The sequence below is a fragment of the Zea mays genome, chromosome 1 (assembly GCF_902167145.1).
Source record: "Zea mays cultivar B73 chromosome 1, Zm-B73-REFERENCE-NAM-5.0, whole genome shotgun sequence".
Lineage (NCBI taxonomy): Eukaryota > Viridiplantae > Streptophyta > Magnoliopsida > Poales > Poaceae > Zea > Zea mays.
Window position 1 is genome coordinate 18,176,070 of NC_050096.1, and position 26,873 is coordinate 18,202,942.

Here is a 26,873-nt window from a genome sequence, read left to right on the forward strand (position 1 = left end):
CTCCCCCGTGGACGCCAAGAACGCCCTCTTTATCTTGGAGCATCTTCAGTTTTAGCCTCCATTGCTGCTCCGTATGCTATTGCTACATTCGCATCGAAGTTCCTACTGCAAAGAACGACGTGGCATCGCGAAGAGCACAAGTGCTGGGAGTTCATTTGCATGGACTGGAGTTTCTCCTAACGATGACCAGCTGCAGGTAATTGCAGGGTGATTATACGGGTACTAGAAACAGAGACGACAGACAGGTCACGGACTGCAGGCAGCGGATACCCCGTCACGTATTGCCATGCTGCCTGTATGTATGTATTATAACAAAAGCAGGTCTCACTTTCAGAGCCAGAATACACACATCATACAGCACTCAAAATGCCTTATTCTGATGCGACGCGTTGGTCACTTGGGTCTTCCCGATCCAGCAGTGCTTGCTCTCCCCCAATCCAGACCTATCTAGAGTGGAGAAGGGCAAGCAATCGGCACCGCTCCGCTACCGGACATGTCAAATCTCCGTCACTTGGAGCTGAAGAGTGGTAGCCTATAGTAAATAGCATGCAGGTTCATTACTCACGAGCCGCCAGCATGTTTTACATGGAATTTCCCCCCAACTCACCCGAGCCTGAGCGATGTGTCGGAGCAGTCGTCGGTGTCGGTGGACGGGCGCGGATAGGACGTGTTCGTCACGGATTCAGACGACTGCCCTTCCTCGTACACGAACTCTGGATCGGCGCCAAGCTGCGTCTCCATCCTCGACATCCGTGTCACCTGCAGCTTCAGGTCCCCGTTGGCTTAAACCTCCGAGACGTCGGTCGAAACAAACGGAGAGCGGAATGGAAACCTTCATTCATTCAGAAGGTGGGGGAGAGAGAGCAGGGATTTACTTGCTCCTTCAGCCTTGAGTTCTCCTCGATCAGCTGCGTTCTCTGTTTAACAACACAGGTGAGGACGGACGCTGTCAGAATTCAGAAGGCAGGAAACGGGATTTCTGGCTGAACAACGTAATGCGAAAGAGTCCAGCTGCATCTTTCATCAGCATCTTGTTTGTTTTCGAGATAAACTAACTAGAGCAGTTTGGAAAGGGAGTGATGCTTGCCTTTCTTTCCAGACCGCTGATCTCGTCAAGGATTTTTTGGCTCTGCAATTTGTTTTTCCCAAGAAAAGAGATGGTTATGTTATGCTACGCATCATTACTGTACTGTATACAGTCTGATGCTGTCACCAACTCATGAGTATATCAGCAGGGCATACCTACCTTGGTTTTGAGTACAGAGCCGAGGCCGGATTCGAGGGTCTTCTCGAGCTCCTGCAGCTGTTCGACGCTCAGCCTCTGGAGCTCCTCTCCTCTCATCTGCCTGTAGACAATTAACGGTTACTTCTGCAACATGCTGATACCCAGAGAACAACACACAAGCAATAACCAGAGAGTAGCTCCATGAGGATCACCAAGTAACAAACAACATTGTCCGTAACTAGTGGGCAGTCACAAAAAACACCAACAGCGACACCAAACAATAACAACCAGAGAGTAGCATTCGTAGCACCACAGCGACGACTAAGCGACATCTAAAGAGCCCACAACAAGAGGGCAGCAGTCAGCTCCACAAGCGACAACCAAGAAACAAACAATTACCTCATACCTTAAGCTGCCAGCAACGGCAAGATGTAGTTCACTTTCGAGGAGTCAACCCAGCTTTAATTTTGATCAAATATATATAAAAGATATTTATAATACAAAATTAGTATTATTAGATTAGATAGATCTTTAAATCTATTTTCACAACAAACTTATTTAAAGATATAAATGTTATTAAATATTTTCTACAAATCTAGTCAAACTTGACAAATGTTAAGTGTTACGAAAAATCTAGCATCAACTGTTTTAGGATAGAGAGAGATATCGAGATGATACCTCTTAGAAGAACATGACCCATAATGGGCGTTGTTGATCACATGACAAAATCGAACTAGGTTTGCTCCTAAGTTACATAAGTAAGTGGAATGGGGCCTCATATCAATGCCGGCCTTCACCTTACCGGCTTTACTGCAACGACCAAAATGTGGCTAGGGCTTTCACCTTACACCCACAAGACCACCTTCTATCACACTACTGAAAAAAGGGCTAGTATCGATTGAAAATCAGCTACATTTCTGAGTTTGTTTGGTTTGTTGACTAAGGCGCCACAATGTGCCTAACTTTTTTGCCTAAAGTTAGTTCTTCAATTCGAACAACTAAGTTTAGGCAGATTGTGGCGCCTTAGATAGGAAACCAAACAACCCCTAAATGCGCTAATCCTTGGTTCCGGTTGCATGACCCGGTACTAAAGGACCTTCAGTGTCGGTTGATGGCTTCAAATGGTAGGGTTCCACGCCTGCCATATAGGCGCCCTCGAGGGACTTCTTACTACCGATTGGAACCACTAGTGTTCGAATTTTTTTCCTATATATTTACAGATTAAAAAAATCAACCTGCATGGGTACGACCGTGTCCATCAGTTCACCCATATGGGCATATGGCCACCCAAAACACTGTCTTGCACTGTTTTATACTGCAGGTTGTAATGTTTGTAGAGTAGAATTTGAATATAGATACGATAGTGGGTAAGCTATTGGAGATAGCCTAAGACAACCCCGGAAATTATATTAAGAAGACCTCACACAAGTCGAGAAAACCTCTCGAACCCCTGCCCCACACATACACATCGGCACCATAGCCCATATGAGAACGACCATGACCGAACTTAATTAGATATGTGCTTTGACGTGGGACATGCGAGATGATTTTTTAACCACAACGTGAAATTCTGACAACCCCGGAAATTATATTAAGAAGACCTCACACAAGTCGAGAAAACCTCTCGAACCCCTGCCCCACACATACACATCGGCACCATAGCCCATATGAGAACGACCATGACCGAACTTAATTAGATATGTGCTTTGACGTGGGACATGCGAGATGATTTTTTAACCACAACGTGAAATTCTGTTAAAGTATATGGATTAGGCCCATGAGGCTATGCCCATGTGGCCCATGCATGTACTCTATATAGCCACCCTCTCTAGGGTTGGCCCTATTATCTGATTCTTCTAATCTAACATGGTATCAGCTAGGGTTTCTTCCCTCCCCTCCCCTGCCCTCCAGCGCCGCCAGCCACACAGCCGCCCCCGGCCCCAGCTCGAGCTAGGGCAAGCACCGCCAGCAGCAGTGCGCCGCCCGCGCTCCGCCCTGCCAGGGCCAGCGGTCTCGCACGCCCAGCCGCTCGGGCGCAGCCGCCCAGCGCCGCGAGCCCGGAGCCCCGCGTCAAGGAGCCGCCCCGAGTGCCCAGCCGCGCGGGTACAGGGGCCGCCGCCGCTGCCGGTAGGGGGGCGCCCTCTTCATCGCGCCCCCCACGGCCCCCCGTTCCTCACCGCCGCGAGCACCGCCTCTGCCCTTGCTGCTGTGGCGGGCGCGGTTCCCGCAGGGGTTGCGGGTCCGGAGGACCTTCCCCCTCCGATCCCCCCTCCGCCGGTCGTCGATCCGCCTCCTGTCGTCAATCCGCCACCGCCTCCACCGGTCTCCCACCAGGATTACACCATCGCCGCCCTCACCGCTGCCCGCGCGGAGCACGCGGCACGATAGACCCGTCTGCGGGAGGCGGCCCTCATGTGCGAGCGCGAGCGCAAGGCTGCTGACGCTATCGCTGCTCAGATTGCCGCGGCGGAGCATCTCCTCGCCTCACCTGCGGCCCACGATGGCGGGGCCACCTCCTCTGACACCGCGGGTGTCGTGTACAGCGTCCCGGGCACGCCGACCGTCGGAACCATGCACCGCACCACCTCCACCACCACGGTGCTCTGGCACGACCCGGCCGACCCGCTCGTGGCTCAACTCCACCTTCAGGCTGGGAGTGTCCAAAACATTCGCCTCATGGTCCCTGTCGTCCTGGAGCCAGAGTCGCCGTCCTACGCACGCTGGCGGGACCTGCTCCTCCTCACCCTTCGCCGCTACGCCCCGGACGACCACGTCCTCTGCGACCGCACCGGCGTGGCGCCGATCACCGCGTGGGTGCGCCTCGACAGCATCGTGCTCACCTGGATCGTGGGGACGATCTCCGTCGACCTCCATAGTCCCCTCTCCAGGAGCATGTTGGTCTACTGCGACAACATCAGCGCTGTCTACCTCTCCACCAACTCGGTGCAGCACAAGCGGACCAAGCATGTGGAGATCGATCTACACTTCGTCTGAGATCGGGTCGCCGTCGGTGATGTTCGGGTCCTCCACGTCACGACCACCTCCCAGTTTGCCGACATCTTCACCAAGGGTCTTCCGTCCTCGACCTTTGTCGGTGTTTTGGGTCCGACCGCACACCCGGGGTTGCCCCTCAAAGTGTTTTTGGAGTAGGACGGTGTCGCCGACTATAGCTAAATGGTTCGTGCCGGATGCACGAGGAACGATGGACAGTGTTTACAGGTTCGGGCCGCTTTGAGATGCGTAACACCCTACGTCCTGGCGAGTATGCTTTATGTAATGGGTTACAAGGGAGCTCTCTAAAGCTAGAACGTAGAGAGTTGGGGTGGATGGCTGAATAGTGGGATCGATCCTTTTGAAGGGGTGCCCCCTAGGCCTTATATATTCGACCGTGAGGCAATACATGTGGATGAGATAACAAACTGCACCTAAGAGATAGTGAACTGATTGAGTCTATCTTCCTATAGTTCTGCCGACTTATCTTCGCCTGGTTCCGTCGTACGGGGCTCCAGCGCGTGAAAGTCGGATCTTCTGTTGTGGTTGCTTGCTCAACGTTGTGGGGCCGTCCGGGCTTGCACCGATCCGGCCTTATGTCAATCTGCTTTACTGATTGTTCCTCCCCAGGCCCATGAAGGAGTGACCTTACGATCTATTGGGCCCTTAGGCCTTTCGTGAGGTCTTTTATCCTTCCAGTGGACCCGGAGGATATCTGTCCCCCACAACCTTCGCCTAGTTTCGCTCCAGCCTCAACATCAGTAGTGGCTAGTTGAGTCTGTGGGGGGATCCTATGGTGTGATGTACTTTGTCTTTTGGAGTCCAGTCTGTGAACTCCGCTGCGACGGAAGTTCAGACCGCGGGAGGATGTTAGAGTATATGGATTAGGCCCATGAGGCTAGGCCCATGTGGCCCATGTATGTACTCTATATAGCCACCCTCTCTAGGGTTGGCCCTATTATCTGATTATTCTACTCTAACAAATTCTCTCCCACGGACCTAAGTGCTACTCCGACCACCTAACCAACTCAGCTAGAGGTCGCATACATTTACAAATTAATATTGATGGATATTTAATATACATGTGTAGATTAAAATGAATAGTAATAGTAATATATACAAATAAATCAACTAGTACTATGAAGTTTACTGATTGTTACAATACAAGTTAATTGCCCACCTCTCTATATCAACTTAAGTTTTTTGGTTGAACTGATTCATGCATAGAATTTACTATGATTTAACTGCTTTATGCATGCAACTAGGGGTGAAACCAGACAAATACGAACGGATAGTAGATCATCTTGTATCCTACCCTAATGTATTTAAAACGAATTCGGAATCAGATACTGATAGTTAGAAATGGGACATATACGGATACATGGACCAGATATTTATTCGAGCGGATAAGTGACAGATACGGTATTATTTGGTCAGATATCGGATACTTGTCGGATAATGCATTAATTGCTTATCATAAAATATTCTTATTCGACCACGAATTGCGAATAAATTATCAAGACTAATAAACATTTTATAAGAAGATAATCTCAAGTTCCCACATAAAATGGTAAAGTGAAGTATTGATTATGTTGAAACTTGGATACTTAGAGTGATTTCACGTGTAACTCACGCAATAAGTGGAAATAAAATAGAAGAAACATTGACATCTTATGGATTTTATGGTCCTATTATTTTTTATGACTATGTGTGGCCATATGTTATACCTCCGTATAATTTCATGGATTTCTGAGGCTATTTGTGCATTATTAATTTCTTTCTACATAAAATCATCAAAATATAATTAAATTCATAAAATACACTAGTTTCGACCCGAAATTGCAAACCAAAACAAATAAGAATTCTATTCAAAGATAACCTCAAGTCCCCAGATGAAAATGATAAGTGGAGTATTGATTATGTTAAAACTTCGATACATAAAGTGATTTCACGTGTAACTCACACAATAAGTGGGATTGGAATGGAAGAAACACTAGTAGCTTGTGGATTTTATAGTCCAAATATTTTTGAGAACTATATGTGAATATATGTTGTGTCCCCATAAAAATTCATGAATGTTTGAGGCTATTTGTGTATTATTATTATTTTCCTATAGAAAATCATCAACATGCAATTAAATTCATAAAATATTCTAGTTTCACTAAAAATTGCAAATAAGTTACAAAAACTAATAAACATTCTATACGAAGATAACTCAAGTACTCACATGAAAATGATAAAGTAAAGTATTGATTATGTTGAAACTTGGATACTTAGTGATTTCACTTGTACCTCATACAAATAAGTTAAAGTAAAATGGAAGAAACGCGTGCATCTTATAGATCTTATGACCAAAACATTTTTATGGTTATATATGGACATATGTTGTGCCTTTGTAAAATTTCATAATTTTTTAGGCTATTTGGTGTATTATTAATTTCTTATTGTAGAAAATCAAAGATAACCTTAAGTTTCCACATGGATATAACCTTAAGTTCCACATGAAAATGATAAAGTCTATAAATTTATATAAATTTGGACATTATTTCAATGATTTTGGCCTAAAGATGTGTTTAAACAAAAATGTGATGTACTACGAAGTTATAGATCTCGTCGAGCTCTACAATTTTCATATAAACCTTATCTTCATCTGATTTCATATGTAAAAGTTATGATTTTATGACTATATTATTACGCATAAAAAAACAAATACCCGAATTCCGGGTACCAGTATCCGACCCGAATATCCGGGTATTTAACGGGTAGTCCTTGCTCTGTATCCGACCCGAATTCGAAGCGACACTATCCGAGTATTACCCGTATCCGTACGAATATAAAAATTCTCAAATCTGTATCCAAAAAAACGGGTATTTATACTATCCGTATCCGATACCCGGCGGGTATACCTGACCCGTTTTCACCCCTACATGCAACTCAATATGGCATCAGAGCTAGATATCTCGAGTTTAAATTCTATTTAGCTCAATAAAATAAAAAAATAAAATAATTGGTGCTCGCTTCTATTCAACATCTGAGATCTAAGAGAGTCTCGATGTGAGGGAGATTGTTAGAATTCAAGTGAATTGTCCACATCGCTCCATCAATTTAAGCATTTCTGGCTAGAGCATGAAATTTAATAGTTAATACTGACTACTATATTCTTAATATTCATCCTCCCTGTCTTGTGATGGGACCGAGAGTTTTTGACCATTGTAATAGAACTATCTGTATATAGATATGATCTTAATATATATAAGCACTATTAGTTTTTCTTGAATTGCTCCAATCTTTTTTAAATGGAGTAGTTCTTTCTTCATCTTCATCAACTATGTTTTTCTAAAACCATTAAGAAAAAATCTACATAACCTCCAAACTTTAGAGAGTGGTCTACTTCACCTCTCACCTTTAAAACCGATTGTTTAACCACCTCAGCTTTACAAAATTAGACAAATAACCCTTGGACAGTTTAGTTCGTGGTTTTGATGACGTGAAACTAATTTAAGTGGCACCGATTTGTCTTTATATATTCTATCATTTAATGTCATCCAAAATTTATATAATTTTACACAAAATGGATAATAAGATATTATGTTTGCCCTAATTTTTCTGAAATTTTAGAAGTAAGGACTTAATTACTAAAAATACAAAACTACATAAAAAGAGATTAATACTTTTGTCTTCGGTTTTTTATCTTCTGGGAAATAAATTTTAACATAGGAAAATAATACTATTATTAAACTACTAATTTTTATTGATTTTATTAACCAAATTAAGTGATATTTCTTCTAATTACTAACTAAATCAATTTTACATCTAACATACACAAATAATTTTTCATAATTTTTTGTAAAATTTGAATATAGAGCCGTAATTTACATAAATATTTCTGAGAACTTTATATAGGTCTAGATTTAAAGTCCTTAGAAAATTCTAAAAATATTTGTATATGTTTGTTTAGTTAAGATAAGGTCTATGTAAAAATTAGAGATCATTTTATGGAAATATTTGTGTATGTTTGTTTAGCTAGGAGATGGTGTAAAAATTGGAAATCATTTTATTAACGTTTTTAATTATTTCTAAAAAATGTAAAGTTAATTTAGTTATTAATTAGAAGAAAACCCACTTAACTGATTAATAAAATCAATAAAAAAATTAGTAGTTTATTATAAGTATTGTTTAGCTCTAGTAATTTTTTTAGCCTTATAAGGTAAGGAATGAATCAAGGAAAAAATATTATGCTCTTTTTATTTAGTTTTTTTATTTTTAGTAATTAGTGCAAATATAATATCTAATTGTACTTTTTTGTGTAAAATTATATAGATTTTGGAAAGTAGTAGAAGACATAATTGAAAAAAACAAACTAGTGTCACTTAAATCAGTGCCACGTCATCAAAACATCATACCAACTAAAATTGTCTAGAGGGTTATTTGTTTGGTTTTGTAAAGCTAAGAGGGTTAAACAACACTTTTGAAGGTGATGGGATGAAGTAAACCACCCTATAAAGGTAGGAGAGTTATGTAGACTTTTTTCAAATCTATTATTATTATATCAAATTCAAAGCTGAGGCATTTTTTATCGTAAAATTAACATTATTATTGTAGATATTTGTGATGTACCTTGATATTTTTTGGCACTAACTTTACCTACAAAGGTGTAAATACATTCACAAAAGTAGCACTCATAAAGATTATTCATGTCCCTATGTCAAACACTAAAATCAGGAAAACAAATATAGATTATTATTAGCAAATAACTTGCGAGATATACAAACTTCATATAAATCAGAAAGTTTAGCCTAAGCTTAAGAATTTCTTTTAGACTGCGTTTTGTGTAGCCACGTCCATGATCGGTGAAAATGATCGGTCCTTGGTGCATGACCGAATTATTTCGAAGTTTAGGGAGTTAATTTCAAATGATCGGTCCTTGGTACATATATACATTATATTGTCAATATACACATGTACAAATATTTTAATTATTGAACACATGTATATATCAATTTGTAAATATATAGAATAAAAAATCTCTAGCCATTTTGTTACTAATTTTATCAAGAATCAGTATTAAAAGTTCATCTTAGTTCATGCCTAGAACTAGTACTAAAATTCCACCTTTAGTATTGGTTCAACCCTAGAACCAATACTAAGACATTTTAGTACTGATTCGAGCCAAGGAACGATACTAAAGGTCTGTCTTTAGTACTAGACCAGGCAACTCGGACTAAAGGTTGACGCCTTTAGTTCGAGCTGTTCAGTATTCCCTAATGGTACCTATCGATAGCCCGTTCTCCGGTAGTGTATATATACTAGTTTGGCCCCTCTATTAGGTTTTCGAGGGCAGTTGAAAATCACAATAATCTCTGTGAAACAGTGGGGCTTTTATCAATCGTTTGTATAGTAGTGGGAACTCCGTGTCCTTCTTGAGGTTACTTATATTAAATAAAAACGAGGGGGTTTTGTCCCAAAAGATAACACAACAATCTCAGTGTGAAATAATGGGAGCATTTCTAAATCGTTTGTATAGTAGCGCAAAATCTATGTCCTTCGTTAGGTCGCTTAAATAAAAAAAATAAGGCTTTTGTCCCAAAAAATAAAACTGGCAGGTGCATGTAGATTATTGCCTTGCTTTTGAACTAGATTAAACCGTAGGTTAGAATGTTAGATGTTCACCTGAGCTTAAGGCTTGTTTCAGCAAGTTCCTCCTTTAGCCTTGCACAAGTGCCGTCATCCATCTGTAACACACATATCACAGAACCCAAAGCTCTTAGTACCAATTGCGTTTGTGTTCGCAATTTGGAGTAAATAAACGTTAACAATTACATGATGTATTCAGATTAGCTCACATGTGACTGCAGTTGAGACGACTGCGGTTCGGACCTCTGGAGAGTCTTGGAATGAGAGTCGTACCGATCGATTACCTGCTTCATGCTGCAGAAAAATTGGGCAGATCAACTGATCAGACTTCTCAGCTTAGTAAAGATTAAATAATACGGCTGACTGACGTACTTCAGATAAAGACCCGGCTTCAATACCAAGGCAACATAAGTTGTTTTTCATAGAAAATCATATTAAGTTCTGTTCGTTTTAATTTAAATTATACATATTGAAGAAGATTAAGTGAGTTTAAATTCTTAACAAGTTAAGATCTGGTAATAACCGAGCAAGGACTTGGGATGCCGTGCTAGCTTTGGGAATGAATATATCGGTCTACATGCAAAATCTGGGAGTCTAGTAGCAACATACTGTTGTGTCACTATCTATATTTCATGCATTGATCCGGGGATTTATTCAGTTCAGTCCTACTTCGTCCAGCTTACAGGACAGCAAAAGATCTCATAACTTGTAGTACTAACACTGCTACACGTACGACTCCAGTGGTAAACTCACGTAGAACTAAGGTCATCTAATGACTCGTTATTTATTAGTTCAGAACAAGAAGCAACAAGTATGGTAGATTAACGTGGGTCGTACTTTAATAGTACGAGTGGATCGTACGTGAAGCATTTTCTTTCCAGGTACAAAATATGCATGTAGCAATGGTGTTCCTGGTGTTAAACTTTAAGAAAATCTTAACTGCCTGCTTAAATTTTGTGCAATGCAACTGTCAGCAGACACTTGCATTTTCATTAGCAGATTGGCGGTGCTTCTAAATTTTTAGGGTTTTTTGGGTGAAAATATTATTATGCACAATGGCATACAGCGGCAGCATCCATGCATGCCACAACAAAATTGTATGGCTAGAATAAAATGTTTTGGCCTGAAGATTGAACCTATAGACACCTACAGCGAAATGACGTGATGTGTGTTGCAAAGCAAAATATGAGTTGTGTTCATTTATCTTCACATCAGACTGACCAGGCGGGGCCAGCAATGCTAGCCTCTCTCGTGCTAATAGTAAATGCCCACTGCCTTTACACCCACACTCCGGACAGATATGGAACGAACTACGATGCACAAATTCCTTCAGATTGGACTGGTCAGGGCATGTACAACCCTGACAATGCTGCACTATACTCTAAGGGGTGTTTGGTTGCTCCTGCTAAAGTTTAGCTCGGGTCACATCAAGCGTTTGACTTTTAAATAGGAGTATGAAATATAGACCCAACCAACTGGACTAGATTCGTCTCGTCTTTTAATCTTCGGCTGACAAATTAGTTTTATAATCCGACTACATTTAATACCCGGAACGGAGGTTCAAACATTCGATGGGACAGGGGCTAAATTTTAGCGGGGTGTAACCAAACACCCCCTAAGTATAAGACACTACTAAAACACAACATAATACAGTGACATATATAAAATATATGATTTACTATATTCATTCAACCAATCAAAACATTCAATAAATTAAATTAATCAATTACCTAGTCCTCTGTCTCGAGCATAGAGCTAAGACATTGTATCTTCGTCAAGATATATGTCTTAAGAGTTTTTTTAACTTTACCCTCGATGACAAAACTCAAGACATCCATACATGCCCTTAAAACCTTTTCCCCTAAACCTCCTTTGAATGATGTCATGCACAGGCAAGTAGTGCCAGTGATTTAATCACGCTGTCACTGTTTCCACGAAAAGAGTAGACTTAATTTCCCTGTGCATGAATTTCCGTGGATATAAAAACAAATGTTAACAGTCTAAAATGTAATTAGCTCAGTTTTATATTTGGACAAATTTATATAAAACGTCAACATTTATGATACTAAACAAGTATCAATTAAACTATTAAATAATATATTTTCATGGTAAACATAGTTAGCGATATGAATATTGATACTGTATTATATAAATTTATAATTAACCTTTAGAATTTATCTTAATTTATACAAAAAAATATGTTCTTATAGACGGAGTACAAGTACATGTATCACTACCCACCAAAATGACAAAACGCAGACTTCAACAGTTACTGCTAATATAATATAATTTGAATATTAGGGCAGTCCTAGTAGGATAAGGAATACTCCCCCTTTCATAAAATATATGACATCATTGACTTTTTTCCAAATTTAGACCACTCGGTTTATTTAAAATATTTATTCGAAAATGTAAAATGTTAAGTCACGCTCAAACAAACTTAAGTGATAAAAACAAATAACAATAAAATAAATGATAACTCACGATTTTTTTAATAAGAAAGAGGTCAAAGTTTTAGAAAAAAGTCAATAGTGTCATAAGTTTATGGACGAAGGTGGTAGTTTCTATAGCATTTGGTTGCCTTCGATGGATCATGTAAAATAGGGGGACGCGACACTATAGATGACATTGTTTGCAGAGTGAAATTTGAAATAGAGAATGAGATAAGGGATCTGATGGAGATGTCCTTAGCTAGGATGCCAAGTAAGCAAAATGGTAAGGTAGAATTAGAACTAAAAAGGTGAGAGATTTCTTGTTAAAAAAACTATGTCTACACAAATAAAGGGTGAAATATGCATGGTAGGTAGATGATATAGCAGAGACAAATACGATTTGGCTGAAAAATATTTTGTAGAAATCGTGCATTGGAAACTCAAATGTAGTTTCTATGTATGGCAAATATGGATTGGCTTATCTTCGGTTTGTATAGTTGTCAAGGGCGGTATTGCCCAAGGTAGGAGGACCTCGGCTACGTAGATCGTAGCCTTGACCCGTGGTTGCCGGCAGGGTTATGCCCCCACGCCGAGCTACCCGTCGACAGGAGAAGTCCTCCTGGTCGCCGGTTTAGAGAAGAGAGGAAGAGACTTGATAGGTAATTCTTGATTGATTCCCAAGTGCCCCCATACATGGCTATATATAGCCGGCGGCTTACACAAATGGAGAAAGTTCTCCTTGATTGAAGATCTAATCAAAATAGGAAGGATACTAATCAGCTAGCTACTTTCTCTCCTAGCCAATCTCCTTCTATATTTGCTGCATGCACAATCAATCAGGTGGTAGCCTTCTATGTTTGCTGCATGCGCAATCAATCAGATGGCTACTTTCCATCCTAGCCACTCACCTGCTGCGCATGTGCTTTTGCTGCCTGCTCAGCTCGGCGCACATCGCGGGCTCTCCTACGCCTGGCGTATGTGTGGCCGTACATGACATCTCTCCGCTCCTCAAGAAGCAGCTCGTCCTCGAGCTGAAAGGTTGGGAATTTGTCGGTGAAAGTGTCCATGTCCTCCCAAGTCGCAGATGCAGGCGACTGGTCTTTCCACTGCACCAGCACCTAGCGTACACCGCGATTGAGCCGGGTTCGGATGGCCCTAGCTGGCTCCAAGGTGACTGCCCCATGGTGAAGTGGGGGTAGTGGCTGTGTAACCTGCGGTGGTGTGCCGTGATACTTTTTGAGGACGCCCACATGAAACACGTCGTGGATGCGAGCGCGGGCTGGAAGCTCGAGGCGGACAGCGACCTCGTTGATGAGTTCCAGCACACGGTAGTCGGTAGGGCCCATAGAACCGGGGCTTCAGCTTGCCGGTGGAGTCAGTGGCGAGGGAGGCAGGGGAGCGGTGTCGGAGACGGAGCAGCACCCATTCGCCCACCTGATACGTGACGGTGCGGTGTCCCTGGTCATAATACTTCTTCTGGACAGCCTGTGCCTGTTCCAGCCGATGGCGGACATCAGCGAGGAACTCTTCGCGCTCCTCCATGGTTCTAGCCACCGCCGCAACACGTGTGTCCCCCGGTTCATAGGACCGGATGGACGGAGGCTCACGCCCGTAGACGATCTTGAAAGGCGTGTCGCGGAGAGAGCTCTGGTAGGCGGTGTTGAAGACGTACTCCGCCCATGGGAGCCATTGGAGCCACTGGCGAGGCCGATCGCTCGTTAGGCACCGCAGGTACATGATGATTACCCTGTTCGCCGACTCGGACTGGCCGTCCGACTGAGGGTGGAAAGCCGACGTCATGTGGAGACTGGTCCCCATCAACCGCATGATCTCCTTCCAGAACTTGGAGGTGAACACGACGTCGCGGTCCGACACCAAGGACTGCGGCACCCCATGAAGGCGTACAATCTCTGCGAAGAATGCCTGAGCCACGGACTCTGCTGAGTAGGGGTGTGCCAGTGGAATAAAGTGGCAGTACTTGCTGAATCTGTCCACCACCGTCAAGATGACGGACTTGCCGCGCACTCGGGGCAGGGCTTCGACGAAGTCCAGCGCCACATCCGTCCAGACTCCCTGCGGAATTGGTAGGGGAAGGAGGAGTCCGGCCGGGTGTAGGTGCTCTGACTTGTGGCGCTGGCAGGTAGGGCACTCCCGGACATAATCTTGGACCACCTGCTTCATGTTAGGGAAATGGAAGTCACGTCGAAGGCGGTGTAGCGTGCGCTGGACCCCTTCGTGGCCCTCGGCATGCACAGCTGCGAGCAGTTCACAAAGCAGCGGTGAAGAAGGGGGTAGGTAGAGCCGGGCCGCGTACTGGACCATCCCGTCCACCACCTCCTACGGCGCGCGCTTGGTGCCGGCCTGCACCTCGTCACGAATGGCAGTGAGTGCTGGATCGGTGAGCTGTGCCTGACGAAGACGGTCCAGGACGTCGAAACGCGGTGCCGAGAGGGCCAGCAGCGCCCCATCGTCCGGCGTGTCGCGGCGAGAGAGGGCATCCGCCACCACATTGGTTGACCCCGGCTTATATTCGACGGAGAAATCGAAGCCCAGGAGCTTGCCGACCCAATGATGCTGCGGAAGCGTCGCGAGCCGCTGGTCCAGCAGGTACTTGAGGCTGTAGTGGTCGGTTTTGACGATGAACCGGCGTCCCCAAAGGTACGGCCTCCAGTGTCGAACCGCTAGGACGAGGCCGATGAGCTCACGTTCGTAAGCCGCCAGCGCTTGATGACGGGGTGCGACAGCCCGGCTGAAGAACGCGATGGGGTGGCCCCCCTGGACCATCACCGCGCCGAAACCGTGGGACGATGCGTCGCACTCAACGACGAATGGCTTGGAGAAGTCCGGCATGGTGAGGACGGGGGCCGAGGTGACCGCGTCCTTGAGGGCGACAAACGCCTCCGCGGCTCCTGCGCTCCAAGAGAATCCATCCTTCTTCAACAAGGCCGTCAATGGCGCTGCCACGGTACCGTAGTGGTGGACGAACTTCCGGTAATAGCCCGTCAGTCCGAGGAAACCCCGTACCGCCCGTGCGGATCGCGGCGTGGGCCAGTCCCGGATGGCCTGAACTTTGGCCGGATCCATGGCGACGCCCGCCTCGGAGATGACGTGGCCAAGGTAGCCGACCTTCGTCGCGCCGAACGCACACTTGGTGCGTTTTAGGAACAGCTGGTGGCGTTGGAGCTCCTCGAGGACGGCGCGGAGGTGTCGAAGGTGTTCTCCCCAGCTCTTACTGTAGATCAAAATGTCGTCAAAGAACACAAGAACAAACCGACGAAGAAACGGTCGCAGCACGTCATTCATCAAAGCCTAGAACGTCGCTGGGGCGTTGCACAGCCCGAACGGCATCACCAGGAACTCGTAGAGGTCGTCGTGGGTGCGGAAGGCCGTCATGTGGACGTCCTCCGGACCTGGTGGTAGCCCGAGCGTAGGTCGAGCTTGGTGAAGAACTTCGCGCCGTGGAGTTCGTCCAGCAACTCGTCCACCACCGGAATCGGAAACGCATCCTTGACGGTGAGCGCGTTCAGCGCCCTGTAGTCGACGCAGAACCGCCAGCAGCCGTCCGGCTTCTTGACGAGAAGTACTGGTGAGGAGAATGCCGAGTCGCTGCGTCGGACAATGCCTTGCTCGATCATGGCGGCGCACTGCCGCTCGAGCTCGTCTTTGTGTGCCGCCGGGTATCGGTACGGGCGGACCGCCACAGGCAGCGCTCCCGGTTTGAGGATGATGCGGTGGTCACGGGAGCGCTTGGGTGGAAGACCGCGTGGCTCGGTGAAGACGTGGCTGAGGGAGTGAAGGAGGGCGTCGAGGAGGGGCTCCTGGGCTGGCTGGAGCTGTAGTGTCGGCGTCGGTGGCGCCGTGACTGCGCGGACGACCGGCTTGACCGAGGATGCGAGGCCGGTCCAGCAGACAGCGCGTCCCTCGCGCTGGAACTGCATAGTCCGCGCGGCGACGTCCCAGACGATGGGCCCGAGGGTTCCCAACCACTGCGTGCCGAGGACGAGGTCGAAACCTGCCAAGGGCATGACGAAGAGGTCGACGTGGAACGTGTCGCCCTGCACCCTGATCGGCGCGTCGCGGATGACCCCCGGGCACGTGACGCGCTCGCCGTTAGCCACGGTGGCGGTGAGCCTTGGGCGCGGTTGGATGTGCATCCCGGAGCGGTACGCTGCACGCTCGCCGATGAAGTTGTGCGTGGATCCCGTGTCGAGGAGGGCGACCAGCACGGCGGTCCCGAGGAACGCTCGGACCTGTAGCGTGTCGAAGGTTGGCACTCCGGCCACGGCATGTAGGGAGTAGATGGGGCCCTCCTCCGCTGGGACAGCATCGCCCGCGGCGTCGACTGCCATCTCCAGTTCAATGCCTTCCACGTAGAAGAGGCGGCGACAGGTGCGATTGTGGCCGCGGGAATACTGCTCATCGCAGTTGAAGCACAACCCGAGTCGATGGCGTTCCTGCTGTTCTTCCACGGAGAGACGACGACCCGGTTGCCGCTCACGTGCGGCTGGCGCAGCACCCGCCGGTGGTGCCGGTAGCGCAAGGAGTGGGGGCGCCTGCGGAGGTTTAATGGCGGCCGGTAGAGCGCGATGCGCCGGCTTGGCCGGGGCTGCCGCCATCTTGTCGAGCTCCATCAGCTCCACTTGCCGAGCGAGGCTCATGGCCGCGGTCAGCGTCTCCGGGTTGTGAAGCCGGACGGCGTGGCTGAGGGGTGGAAGCAGACCTCTTGTGAAGAGCTGGACTCGCTGGGCTTCGTCGAGCCGCCCAGCGCGGAAGAGGAGGCTCTGGAAGCGGTTGGAGTATTCCTCCACCGTCCCCGTGCGTCGGCACTCCGTCAGCTCAAAGAGGGGCGCCGAGCGCAGCGCTGGTCCGAATCGCAGATCAATGAGATCTTTGAAACGTCCCCACGACGGCGTGCCTTCGTCCTCCTGAAGTTGCATGAACCATTCCTGGGCGACGTCTTCGAGGTTGTATGACGCCATCCCGACGCGCTCCTCGGCCATGGTACGCTGCTGACGAAAATATGACTCACATTTGTTGAGGAAGAGGCGTGGGTCAGACTTCCCGTCAAAACGGGGAAAATCCCACTTCTGGAACCTGGGGGGCCGATCCGGTTCACGAGGAGGCTCCATGCGATTGCCGCCACCAACGCCAGATGACGATGATGCCTTGTCCTTCAAGGAAGCCATCTCGATCTTCATCTCCTTGATCTCCATCTTGAGCTCCGAATGCCAGGATTTCATCATCTCCATGAGGTCGGCCATGGAGGGCGCTCCGACATGGTGTTGGAGTGACCGGTGGAAGTGGTGGAGGCTGAGGGCGAGGGTGGGGTTGAGGGCTGTTTAGTGGCTGCGGTGGTGGAAGTTGATGGTTGTGAAGAAGAAGAGGATCGTCGGCTTCGTGATACCAGGTTGTCAAGGGCGGTATTGCCCAAGGTAGGAGGACCTCGGCTACGTAGATCGTAGCCTTGACCCGTGGTTGCCGGCAGGGTTATGCCCCCACGCCGAGCTACCCGTCGACAGGAGAAGTCCTCCTGGTCGCCGGTTTAGAGAAGAGAGGAAGAGACTTGATAGGTAATTCTTGATTGATTCCCAAGTGCCCCCATACATGGCTATATATAGCCGGCGGCTTACACAAATGGAGAAGGTTCTCCTTGATTGAAGATCTAATCAAAATAGGAAGGATACTAATCAGCTAGCTACTTTCTCTCCTAGCCAATCTCCTTCTATATTTGCTGCATGCACAATCAATCAGGTGGTAGCCTTCTATGTTTGCTGCATGCGCAATCAATCAGATGGCTACTTTCCATCCTAGCCACTCACCTGCTGCGCATGTGCTTTTGCTGCCTGCTCAGCTCGGCGCACATCGCGGGCTCTCCTACGCCTGGCGTATGTGTGGCCGTACATGACAATAGTTTACCGACAAGATTTGTTACCCAAAGTTGAGAGCATTTTACTACCATATATGTTATCGAGACTGGGAAAAACTCTCAATTGAAGACAGCCTACATGTGCCCAAACCCACCAACGTAAAAAAGATGTTTTAAATTTGAGTAAGCAGAAGGCCAGAGTGAACCGTTTAATGCTATGCTATATAAACAATTTGCAATACTAAGCTATATTCCATTGGAAAGTTATAGATACATAAACCTTAATTTCTACTCAATTCGTCCTACTACAATATAAGAGGTTTTCATATGTCCTAAGTCAAATCATCTAAAATTTGATCAATGTTATAGAGAATAAGAGAGTAGTATTAATATTTACAGTACAAAGAGATAAACTGTGAGAATATTTTTATAGTATATCAAATGAAACTCTTAAATATTATAGTTTTTTTAAAAAAAATAGCTAAACTCAGGACGGTTTAACATATAGTACAACTGAAAATCCCTAAGAAGCTGTTTGGATCCTTTTATTTTAGATGAATTAAATTCATTTAATAGATTAGTTTATTTAACTTAGATTTTATCAATCCACAACTTTCATAAGTTCGCATTTAAGACTATCTCAAATATATATGATGTAAGATAAAAATGATTTTATAGACCGTTGTGCTATATTTTTACTTTACAACTTATAGCACACTCATCAACTTGCTTACCTATAGTAGGAATGCAACATATATGTATCTCCCTTGTATCGCTAAGGGTGTTATATAAATATATCGCATATATATACAACAACCATATTAGCATAATTAATCTCTGTTTAAATTATTATTATTGTTTTTGTTGTTAAAATAAATTCAATTCTAAAGATAAAAACATTATTTTTCAAAACCGAGGGAGCAGAAGTTAAAACGGAATGGCATGAGAGTATGAAATGAGGTAACACATTTTCATTTTTATAGGGTGAAAAGGTACCAGTCAGAGTCATGTAAGGTCGCATGAACATCTCGAGGCATTTCCTGGCAAGGCCGGGATACATGAGAGAAAGCTCTGTCTGCCGTGACCAGCTAGGTAGGATGTCCGGCCGGTTAATTTGGACGATTCAACGGTTAGTAAAAAAGGAAATGGAAACGTGGTGGAAGAAGAGCAGTAGAAAAACATGGAAATCGAAGCAACTTGTACAAAAGGTGGACAAAAGATTTGATTGCAGTCTTGCAGATCAGAACGAAGACTTGTGACATCTACTTTTTGTCAAAGAGCACTGTCTTTTAGGTCACGTTGCCAGAAGAGAGAACCGTCTACGCTGTAGAGAGAATCCTCTATCTGTCTAGTCTCCACACATTTCAAGTTCTTTTTAGTATTATATATACTCCATCTGTTCTAAAAACACGCACACAGCTTTATCCAAAGAGTTTTTTTTAGATTTTTAACTAATTTTATAAATGATACCAACATTTAAATATGTTTATTATAAAAACGCATTTTAATATTTATTAATTTAAATAAGTATACTTTATATGTGTAATTGGTTAAAATTTAAAAAGATTAACTCTAAGGATAAAAATAAAACCTGCATTCTTCTAGGATGCTAATAGTAGAAGAGCGGTGAAACAAGTCATTGAAATGTTTAAAACAAATCCAATATTCCTAGTAATGTTTATGCAAGATAAGAAAATGATCCTTATTCCATCTCGATACATGTCAATACAGATGAAACCTGGATGTAAGGAATTATATACACGATGAAACCACACTGACTGATCATATGAATTTCGCACTATTTTTTTGGGGTGGATTACTGAAAAGCATTGCCTGATTACTTGAAAGTATCATTACATTGCAAATAATTAACCAGACGAATTTACCACTAAGCTTGAAGTGTCATTGTGCGGATAGAAAAAAGAATAACGCCTGTTACTGTTAGGCAGCTACAGGATAAAATCAAGGAATAATAATGTTTCCCCACCTCCGATCCCAACTTAGAACAAGCACAAGCATATGAGAATCTCGGGGGTTAATAGAAAAAAATAGACACCCCCAGCTACATGATTGATCTCGAAACGACAGTCAAACAATCTCAAGTCGTTGTCGACAATGGGGGAAAAGAAACTTATTAGGAAACAAGCAAGAACGATCATCAACAGAACTACCGGCATCAAATATGAATCCACATGTGACACTTGTCGTAGACAAGCTTGGTCTAGAAAAGGACACCGGATCAGCCACTTACCCAAGCTGTTGGAGACAGGGAGACAAGAATCCCCGATCTCAAGAAATAGGAAAATCAGGTTTCTAAGTTTGGAATTAACCGATCAAGCAATTAATACGCCCAATCAAAGGAAAACAAATACGGAATCGAAATTAGGGCATCCAGCACCAAGATGCAGGCCCCCAGACCAGATGGAAGAACGGGATTAAAATCCAACAACGCGGAGTCCTAAACGCATCGATCAAACCAGAACGATACAAGGAGGCAGGCACGGTATATTTCCATAGATAGAAAGAAAGGTACCTGGAGCTGGCGAAGTGGAAGAGTTTGCCGGTGGCGGAGAAGACGACAAGGCCGACCTCGGCGTCGCAGAGGATGGAGAGCTCCTCGGCCTTCTTGAACAGGCCCCGCCGCCTCTTGGAGAAGGTCACCTGCCTGGCCGCCAGGTTGTCGATCCTCCGTATCGCTATCCGCTCCCTCTTCCCGGTCCCGACCATGGCGCCGCCTCTCCTGCTCCTCCACCCGCGGGCGCCGCCGCTGCGGCTGCCAACAACCACACGGCAGGAAGGAAGGGAGAGATGAAGCAGCACGCGTGGTTACTTTGACTAGCTGGTAAAGAAGAGGAAGCACCGTCCAAGAGCAAGCGGGCGGAGGGAGGGGAGAAGGAGAACCCTAGCTATAGTTGCCGGAAAGGCCACACGGCCAGAGGAATCCTTACAGGTGTTGGAGTAGATCTGAGGCGCGCGTCCGGAGCAGTCCGGAGGCTGTGTGTGGTAGGAGGGAGAGAGTACTCTTTTGCGCAAAGGACCAGCGAGGAACTGCCTACTACTCCTATTTATGGAACAAGACGCGCGAACTAGCCAATAGCGACGAGAGAGAGAGAGAGACGAGAGGAGAGGAGAGGAGAGGAGGGAGGGAGGGAGAGGAGAGAGAGTGGATGGATGACAGGAACAGGATGAGGACGGCCGCGTTGGCTCAGCAGCAGCATGAACAGAAGCCTACCCTAGCCAGCAAGCACTGCAGCTGTAGGGCAGCTTGCAGCACGGCGTCGTACGAAGGAGCAGTAGCTTTTTATGGTAAAGGGTCGCCGTGGTGCCTGCTAGGCTGCTGCTCCGATCCCCCAGACCGATGGAGCCAGGTGTCGGCCACGAGGCGGTCAGGGGCGAGTGCCCCCCTACCCTCCGCGCCATTGGTCCGCGCGTCACCTCGCCCCTGCTACCCGCTGCTGCTGCCTGCTGGCGCTCCACTCTACTGTGCGTCGCCTCTGCGGTCTGGTCTCTTGGAGTTGGAGCGTTGGTATAGCCACCCTTTTTTTACTCCCTTCTGAAGATACTGTTTTGGGGTGTTTTTCTCGGTAGAGAGGAAGAACCAAGGCACCGCGGATGGTCCGATGGGCTAAACGGGGTTGTGCTGCCTGTGAGGCTGTGACTATGGTCGTGTTTGGTTAACTATAGCTGCTTTTGAGAAGTTGGATATCGCACAAAAACCAATGCAAATCTCATTATCAATTTATGTTCAGAGAATGTTGAGATTGCGAGATTTTAGCACAAAATCCAATACAAAAATTAGAAACTATTTAGTTTAAAATGAGATAATAGAACGAGATAGTGAGAATGAGACAAACCAAACACTGCCTATATATACTTAGTGTCTAACCCGTGCCTTATACGCGCGCTTTGTTTTTATGATTCTAACAAAAATATGTATATATAAAAAAAGAAGAGATGCATATATAAAAGTTACAATAATCATGTACTTTCAGTAAGTGGTTAGCATGATCTAAAGGTTAACTATATATACACTAGTGACTTATGCGCGCCTTTCGCGCGCATTATAGCAAAGCTTATCATCTTCTGCGCCACCGTGGGTTCAAGGGTAGCAGTGTCGAACTGGCAGTCACTGGCTCTATAGATCTCGTTCTGTATTTTTTAGTTAGCTTTCGCTCTGCTACCGTATTTAGTTAGCTTGTTAGCGGAAACAGGAAATAGTTTGAAGCAATCCAGGTGTCGGAGACCATAATTAGGGGTACCCTCAAGACTCCTAATTCTCAGCTGGTAACCCTCATCATCACAAAGCTGCAAAGGCCTGATGGGTGCGACTAAGTCAGGGATCTGTCCATTCGAGGGACTCGATCACGCCTCGCCCGAACCCAACCTCAGGCAAGGGCAGCCGACCCCGGAGGATCTACGTCTCGCCCGAGGCCCCCCTCCAGCGACGAACATACTTCCGGCTCGCCCGAGGCCTAGTCTTCGCCAAGAAGCAACCCTAGCCAAATCACCACGCCAACCGACCAAATCGCAGGGGCATTTAATGCAAAGGTGGCCTGACACCTTTATCCTGACGCGCGCCCTTCAGTCGACAGAGCCGAAGTGACCGCAGTCACTTCGCCGCTCCACTGACCGGCCTGACAGAATGACAACGCCGCCTGCGCCGCTCCGACTGTTGTGCCACTCGACAGAGTGAGGCTGACAGGCAGCCAGGCCCAGCCTCAGGCACCATAGGAAACTCCGCTTCGCCCGACCCAGGGCTCGGACTCGGGCTCAGCCCCGGAAGACGGCGAACTCCGCTCTGCCCGACCCAGGGCTCGGACTCGGGCTCAGCCCCAGAAGACGGCGAACTCCGCTCCGCCCGACCCAGGGCTCGGACTCGGGCTCAGCCCCGGAAGACGGCGAACTCCGCTCTGCCCGACCCAGGGCTCGGACTCGGGCTCAGCCCCGGAAGACGGCGACATCCGCTCCGCCCGACCCAGGGCTCGGACTCGGGCTCAGCCCCAGAAGACGGCGAACTCCGCTCCGCCCGACCCAAGGCTCGGACTCGGGCTCAGTCCCGGAAGACGGCGAACTCCGTTTCGCCCGACCCCAGGGCTCGGACTCAGCCCTGACCTCAGCCGACGGACTCCGCCTCGCCCGACCCAGGGGCTCGGACTCGACCTCGGCCTCGGAAGACAGACTCGACCTTGACCTCGGAGGAGCCTCCACATCGCCCAACCTAGGGCACAGACCGACCACGTCAACAGAAAGCGCCATCATTACCCTACCCCAAGCTGACTCAGGCTACGGGAAACAAGATCGGCGTCCCATCTGGCTCGCTCCGCCAGACAAGCAATGATGGCGCGCCGCACGCTCTATGACGACGACGGCTCTCAGCCCCCTTACGGAAGCAAGAGGACGTCAGCAAGGACTCGACAGCTCCGACAGCTGTCCTTCCGCCAGACTCCAGCGCTCCTCCGACGGCCACGACACCACACGAACCGGGTGCCAAAACCTCTCCGGCTGCCACGATGGCATGTACTTAGGGCGCTAGCTCTCTTCCGCTAGACACGTTAGCACTCTGCTACACCCCCCATTGTACACCTGGATCCTCTCCTTACGCCTATAAAAGGAAGGACCAGGGCCCTCTTATAGAGGGTTGGCCGCGCGGGGAAGAGAACGGGACAGGCGCTCGCGTGAGGCCGCTCGCTCCCTCCCGCGTGGACGCTTGTAACCCCCTACTGCAAGCGCACCCGACCTGGGCGCGGGACAAACACGAAGGCCGCGGGATTTCCACCTCTCTCTCTCCGGCTGCCTTTTCCCCCCTTCGCGCTCCGTCTCGCGCCGACCCATCTGGGCTGGGGCACGCGGTGACAATTTACTCGTCGGTCCAGGGACCCCCCGGTCTCGAAACGCTGACACCAGGGTTAACCGATTGTAGAGAATAAAGTACTACATCTCCAAACACAGTATGTAGATAGACAAAAAAACATGTCCAACTTGCGATCCCTATCCGATCTTGATGAACTCCTACCACACTGTCGTGAACTGGTAGTTACTGAGAGGAAGAGCTGCACATAGCAGCTCGTCGCCACCGCGCCATGCTGCCATTGCTAGGCCCACCCTGCAGGAAGAGTCAAACAAAGCAAGCTTGTAATTATGCGGCCAAGCATTTTTCCTATAATAAAACTGCACCTGATATTCCTTTCATAGATTAAAAAGGAAAAATTGCTTGTGTTGGGCTTGTCATATGTATTTAGTGGGCTAAACTGATTGCTATACTTTAATTTAGAGGGCTGCGGTCCGTGGATGGAACGCCTGTAACCAAGGCCATTGTTGCCTATGTTGGTGAAACTGAAACAAAGAAAGATAGACCAAAAGACGTGTTCCACTTACAGGTCCTCATCTGCTCTTGGTGAGCTCTTGTCCCACATTCTTGAACTGGTAGTTGATGGAGAGGAAGAGTTCCATGTTGGTAGCTGGTCGCCATATCGCCATTACTGGGCCACACTATAGGTTGTCGATGCGTAGGCTAGCTCCTGAAGGAGCGACGTTGGCACGCCAGCCAGCTCGTCCGTCATGTAGCTTCGGGCGAAGGAGTCGACCTAGTAGGGTAGCCGATGGGGTCATTGCTGGAAAAGGGGTTGTCCAGTCTCTAAATGCCCATAGACAGTTGCTGCATCGTCAGGCTAGCCATGTAGCTGGAGATGATGGTTAGCACCATTGACAGATTTCTTCTGGATTTCCTATGCTAAACCATTATAATTTGATTAAAATGGGAGAGGAAGAATTTCATATTCATTATGCGCAAAGAAGCTAGACCAGATCATGGTGTCAACTACTCCACACTGTATTCTAGTACAAAATTTGGTGGTATTTTTAGTATTGACATCTTTGATACCTGATATTGGTGATCTAGTACAAAATTATCGATGACTTTGCGACTTTTCTGTCATTTCCCCTTTGAACTGGAATTACCATTCTGATTGTTATTCTGCAATAGCAAAGTAGTATGAAAGGAAGGTAGCACGTCGAACCCTTATGAAATTTTGAATAGCAATAAATCATAAGATAAAATAAAATGATACTTATGCCACTGGCTTTGTTAAGTCAACACATTATTTTTTTGTTTGCAACATCAATTCCTAAAGTGCAACTTAAAGGAGGTAATAACCAACAACATATTACAGCCTCTTGTTACTATGTTTTCTGTGATTTTTAGTTTTCATGGGTTGATGATTCGCTGATGTATAACATCCGATGGAAGCGAACTAAAAATCTATACCAAATTTATGGAATTTTAAGCACTATTATTTGTTGCAAGTATCAACCAAGTCGTTTTACCAATGAAGCAAAGGTTTGGCACAAATGAGAGGACCTCACCAAAATCGGATGTGCTTCAGACCTTTGCCGCACCACGACAGCAAGAAGGTGATGAGCATCCATGGATCCACCTAGACAGCCCACTCCTTCGCCTCATCCTCCGCGCTCGTTTCCTAACCACATAATGTGTTATAGCTAATCAAATAAATTTAATTAATGGAAGTAGACAATATTAGTGGAATCCAACAAAAAAAGAAAAAACAAACAAAATAAATGAAGATCCAAGCTGCCTCCGACCGTCCATCCATCCATCCATCCATGCATCCAAAGATCACGAATTCAATTCATTTTTTAGTGCAAGAAAGAACTGGGTCACTTTCATTCCACGCACATAAAAAAAATTAGAGATTTCAAAACTACAGCGAGATAGAGGTAGCTAACCAGCTACTGTACCGCATAGTTCAGAGAAGAAGGACCTGGAGCGCAAAGGAGAGGGCAACGATGGATCTAGTTGCAGTGATGGTGTGGGACACGAGCAAGTTGTTGGCGCCCTAGGGTGCAGCCATAGACGCGAACCCTGCGTGCGGGTCGACGGTGGAGGTGGGCGCGAGCGCGACAAGGTTGGTGGCGGAGGCCTGGAGGTAGGAGCTGCTGGGCAATGGCACGTCGACCTAGAGTTTCTGGCCCCTACGGCAGATTCAGAGCTTCTAGCCCCAGCGGCAGTGGCCCAGTGCATAAGAGTTGCCGTTGGCGAGTCTGGGCATGGGCGCGACAGATCGCAGGACGCGAAGGCCTCCAGTGCCAGCCGACGGATTGCTCCGCTGATGATGAACGACATCGGAGGATGATGCCTTCGCCGACGCCAAGCCCCTGTGACAGTGGCCTGGCATGCCGCAGGCGTAGTAGGCGTGGTTGGACGCGCTGAGGTTGAAGGAATTGTCGTTGCCGAGTCTGGTCATGGGCGTGACAGGTCACAGAACGTGAAGGCCTCCAGTGCCAGCCGTCGGAGGCTGACGCCATGCCTCCTCACTCCAACCAGCCCGTCCCGGCCCGAGCTTCCGAGAGATCTCCCCGCCACCGAATCGCTGACCGCCATCCTGATCCGATGGGGCCATGGGGACGGTGCACGAGATCTGGTGATGGAGTCGGGCGTCAGGATTGGGGAGGTCTGGGATGGACATCCATATCCCGCACACCCGCGAACGTTCTAGGAGTACTAGGATGCAGTGCTCTGCCCTTTTCCACACCGCCACGCGAACAAACTCTCGTGACCATCCAAACACGAACGAACGGTTGAGAATTTAAAGGCGACGTGGACACCCTAGCTGGGCTCGTTTCTAACCGGCTTTGTTATATAGGAAATGCATTGTGGGTCTTCGTCGAAAATAAATATAAGTTGTATAGCATATGAACTGGTTTTAGC

General features: G+C 46.9%; 1 protein-coding gene and 1 long non-coding RNA gene across 8 annotated transcripts; both read right to left on the reverse strand.

Annotated features, from left to right (window-relative positions):
- Positions 1-125: 125 nt before the first annotated feature.
- On the reverse strand, positions 126-21,417 carry LOC542034 (MADS-box transcription factor 47). Of its 7 annotated transcripts, none has more exons than XM_035960957.1 (9): positions 21,097-21,417; positions 20,682-20,921; positions 10,060-10,144; positions 9,887-9,948; positions 1,247-1,346; positions 1,088-1,129; positions 876-917; positions 608-759; positions 126-517 (listed from the first exon to the last, which is right to left on the reverse strand). In XM_035960957.1, exons 2-9 carry the CDS (start codon positions 20,873-20,875, stop codon positions 508-510), a joined length of 687 nt encoding a protein of 228 aa, XP_035816850.1. In that variant the 5' UTR covers positions 20,876-20,921; positions 21,097-21,417; the 3' UTR covers positions 126-507. The 7 variants fall into 7 exon arrangements, with proteins under 7 accessions (XP_035816850.1, XP_035816848.1, XP_008651762.1 ...); XM_035960955.1 differs by having other exon boundaries at positions 608-765; XM_008653540.4 differs by having other exon boundaries at positions 126-532; positions 608-765.
- Positions 21,418-24,080: 2,663 nt separating this feature from the next.
- LOC103631820 (uncharacterized) lies at positions 24,081-26,635 on the reverse strand. The gene is made up of 4 exons (XR_555514.3): positions 25,511-26,635; positions 25,029-25,121; positions 24,524-24,878; positions 24,081-24,251 (listed from the first exon to the last, which is right to left on the reverse strand). It is a non-coding gene; the product is annotated as an uncharacterized lncRNA (long non-coding RNA).
- Between the last annotated feature and the right edge of the window lie 238 nt (positions 26,636-26,873).

What these genes read in the sequence shown, in the direction of transcription:
- LOC542034 (XM_008653540.4), bottom strand. Translation starts at nt 20,875, where the DNA reads ATGGTCGGGACCGGGAAGAGGGAGCGGATAGCGATACGGAGGATCGAC. An exon ending in GCTCTGTACTCAAAACCAAG is followed by an intron (nt 1,130 to 1,246) that starts GTAGGTATGCCC and finishes AACAAATTGCAG; the next exon opens with AGCCAAAAAATCCTTGACGA. An exon ending in ACTCAAGGCTGAAGGAGCAA is followed by an intron (nt 766 to 875) that starts GTAAATCCCTGC and finishes GGGGACCTGAAG; the next exon opens with CTGCAGGTGACACGGATGTC.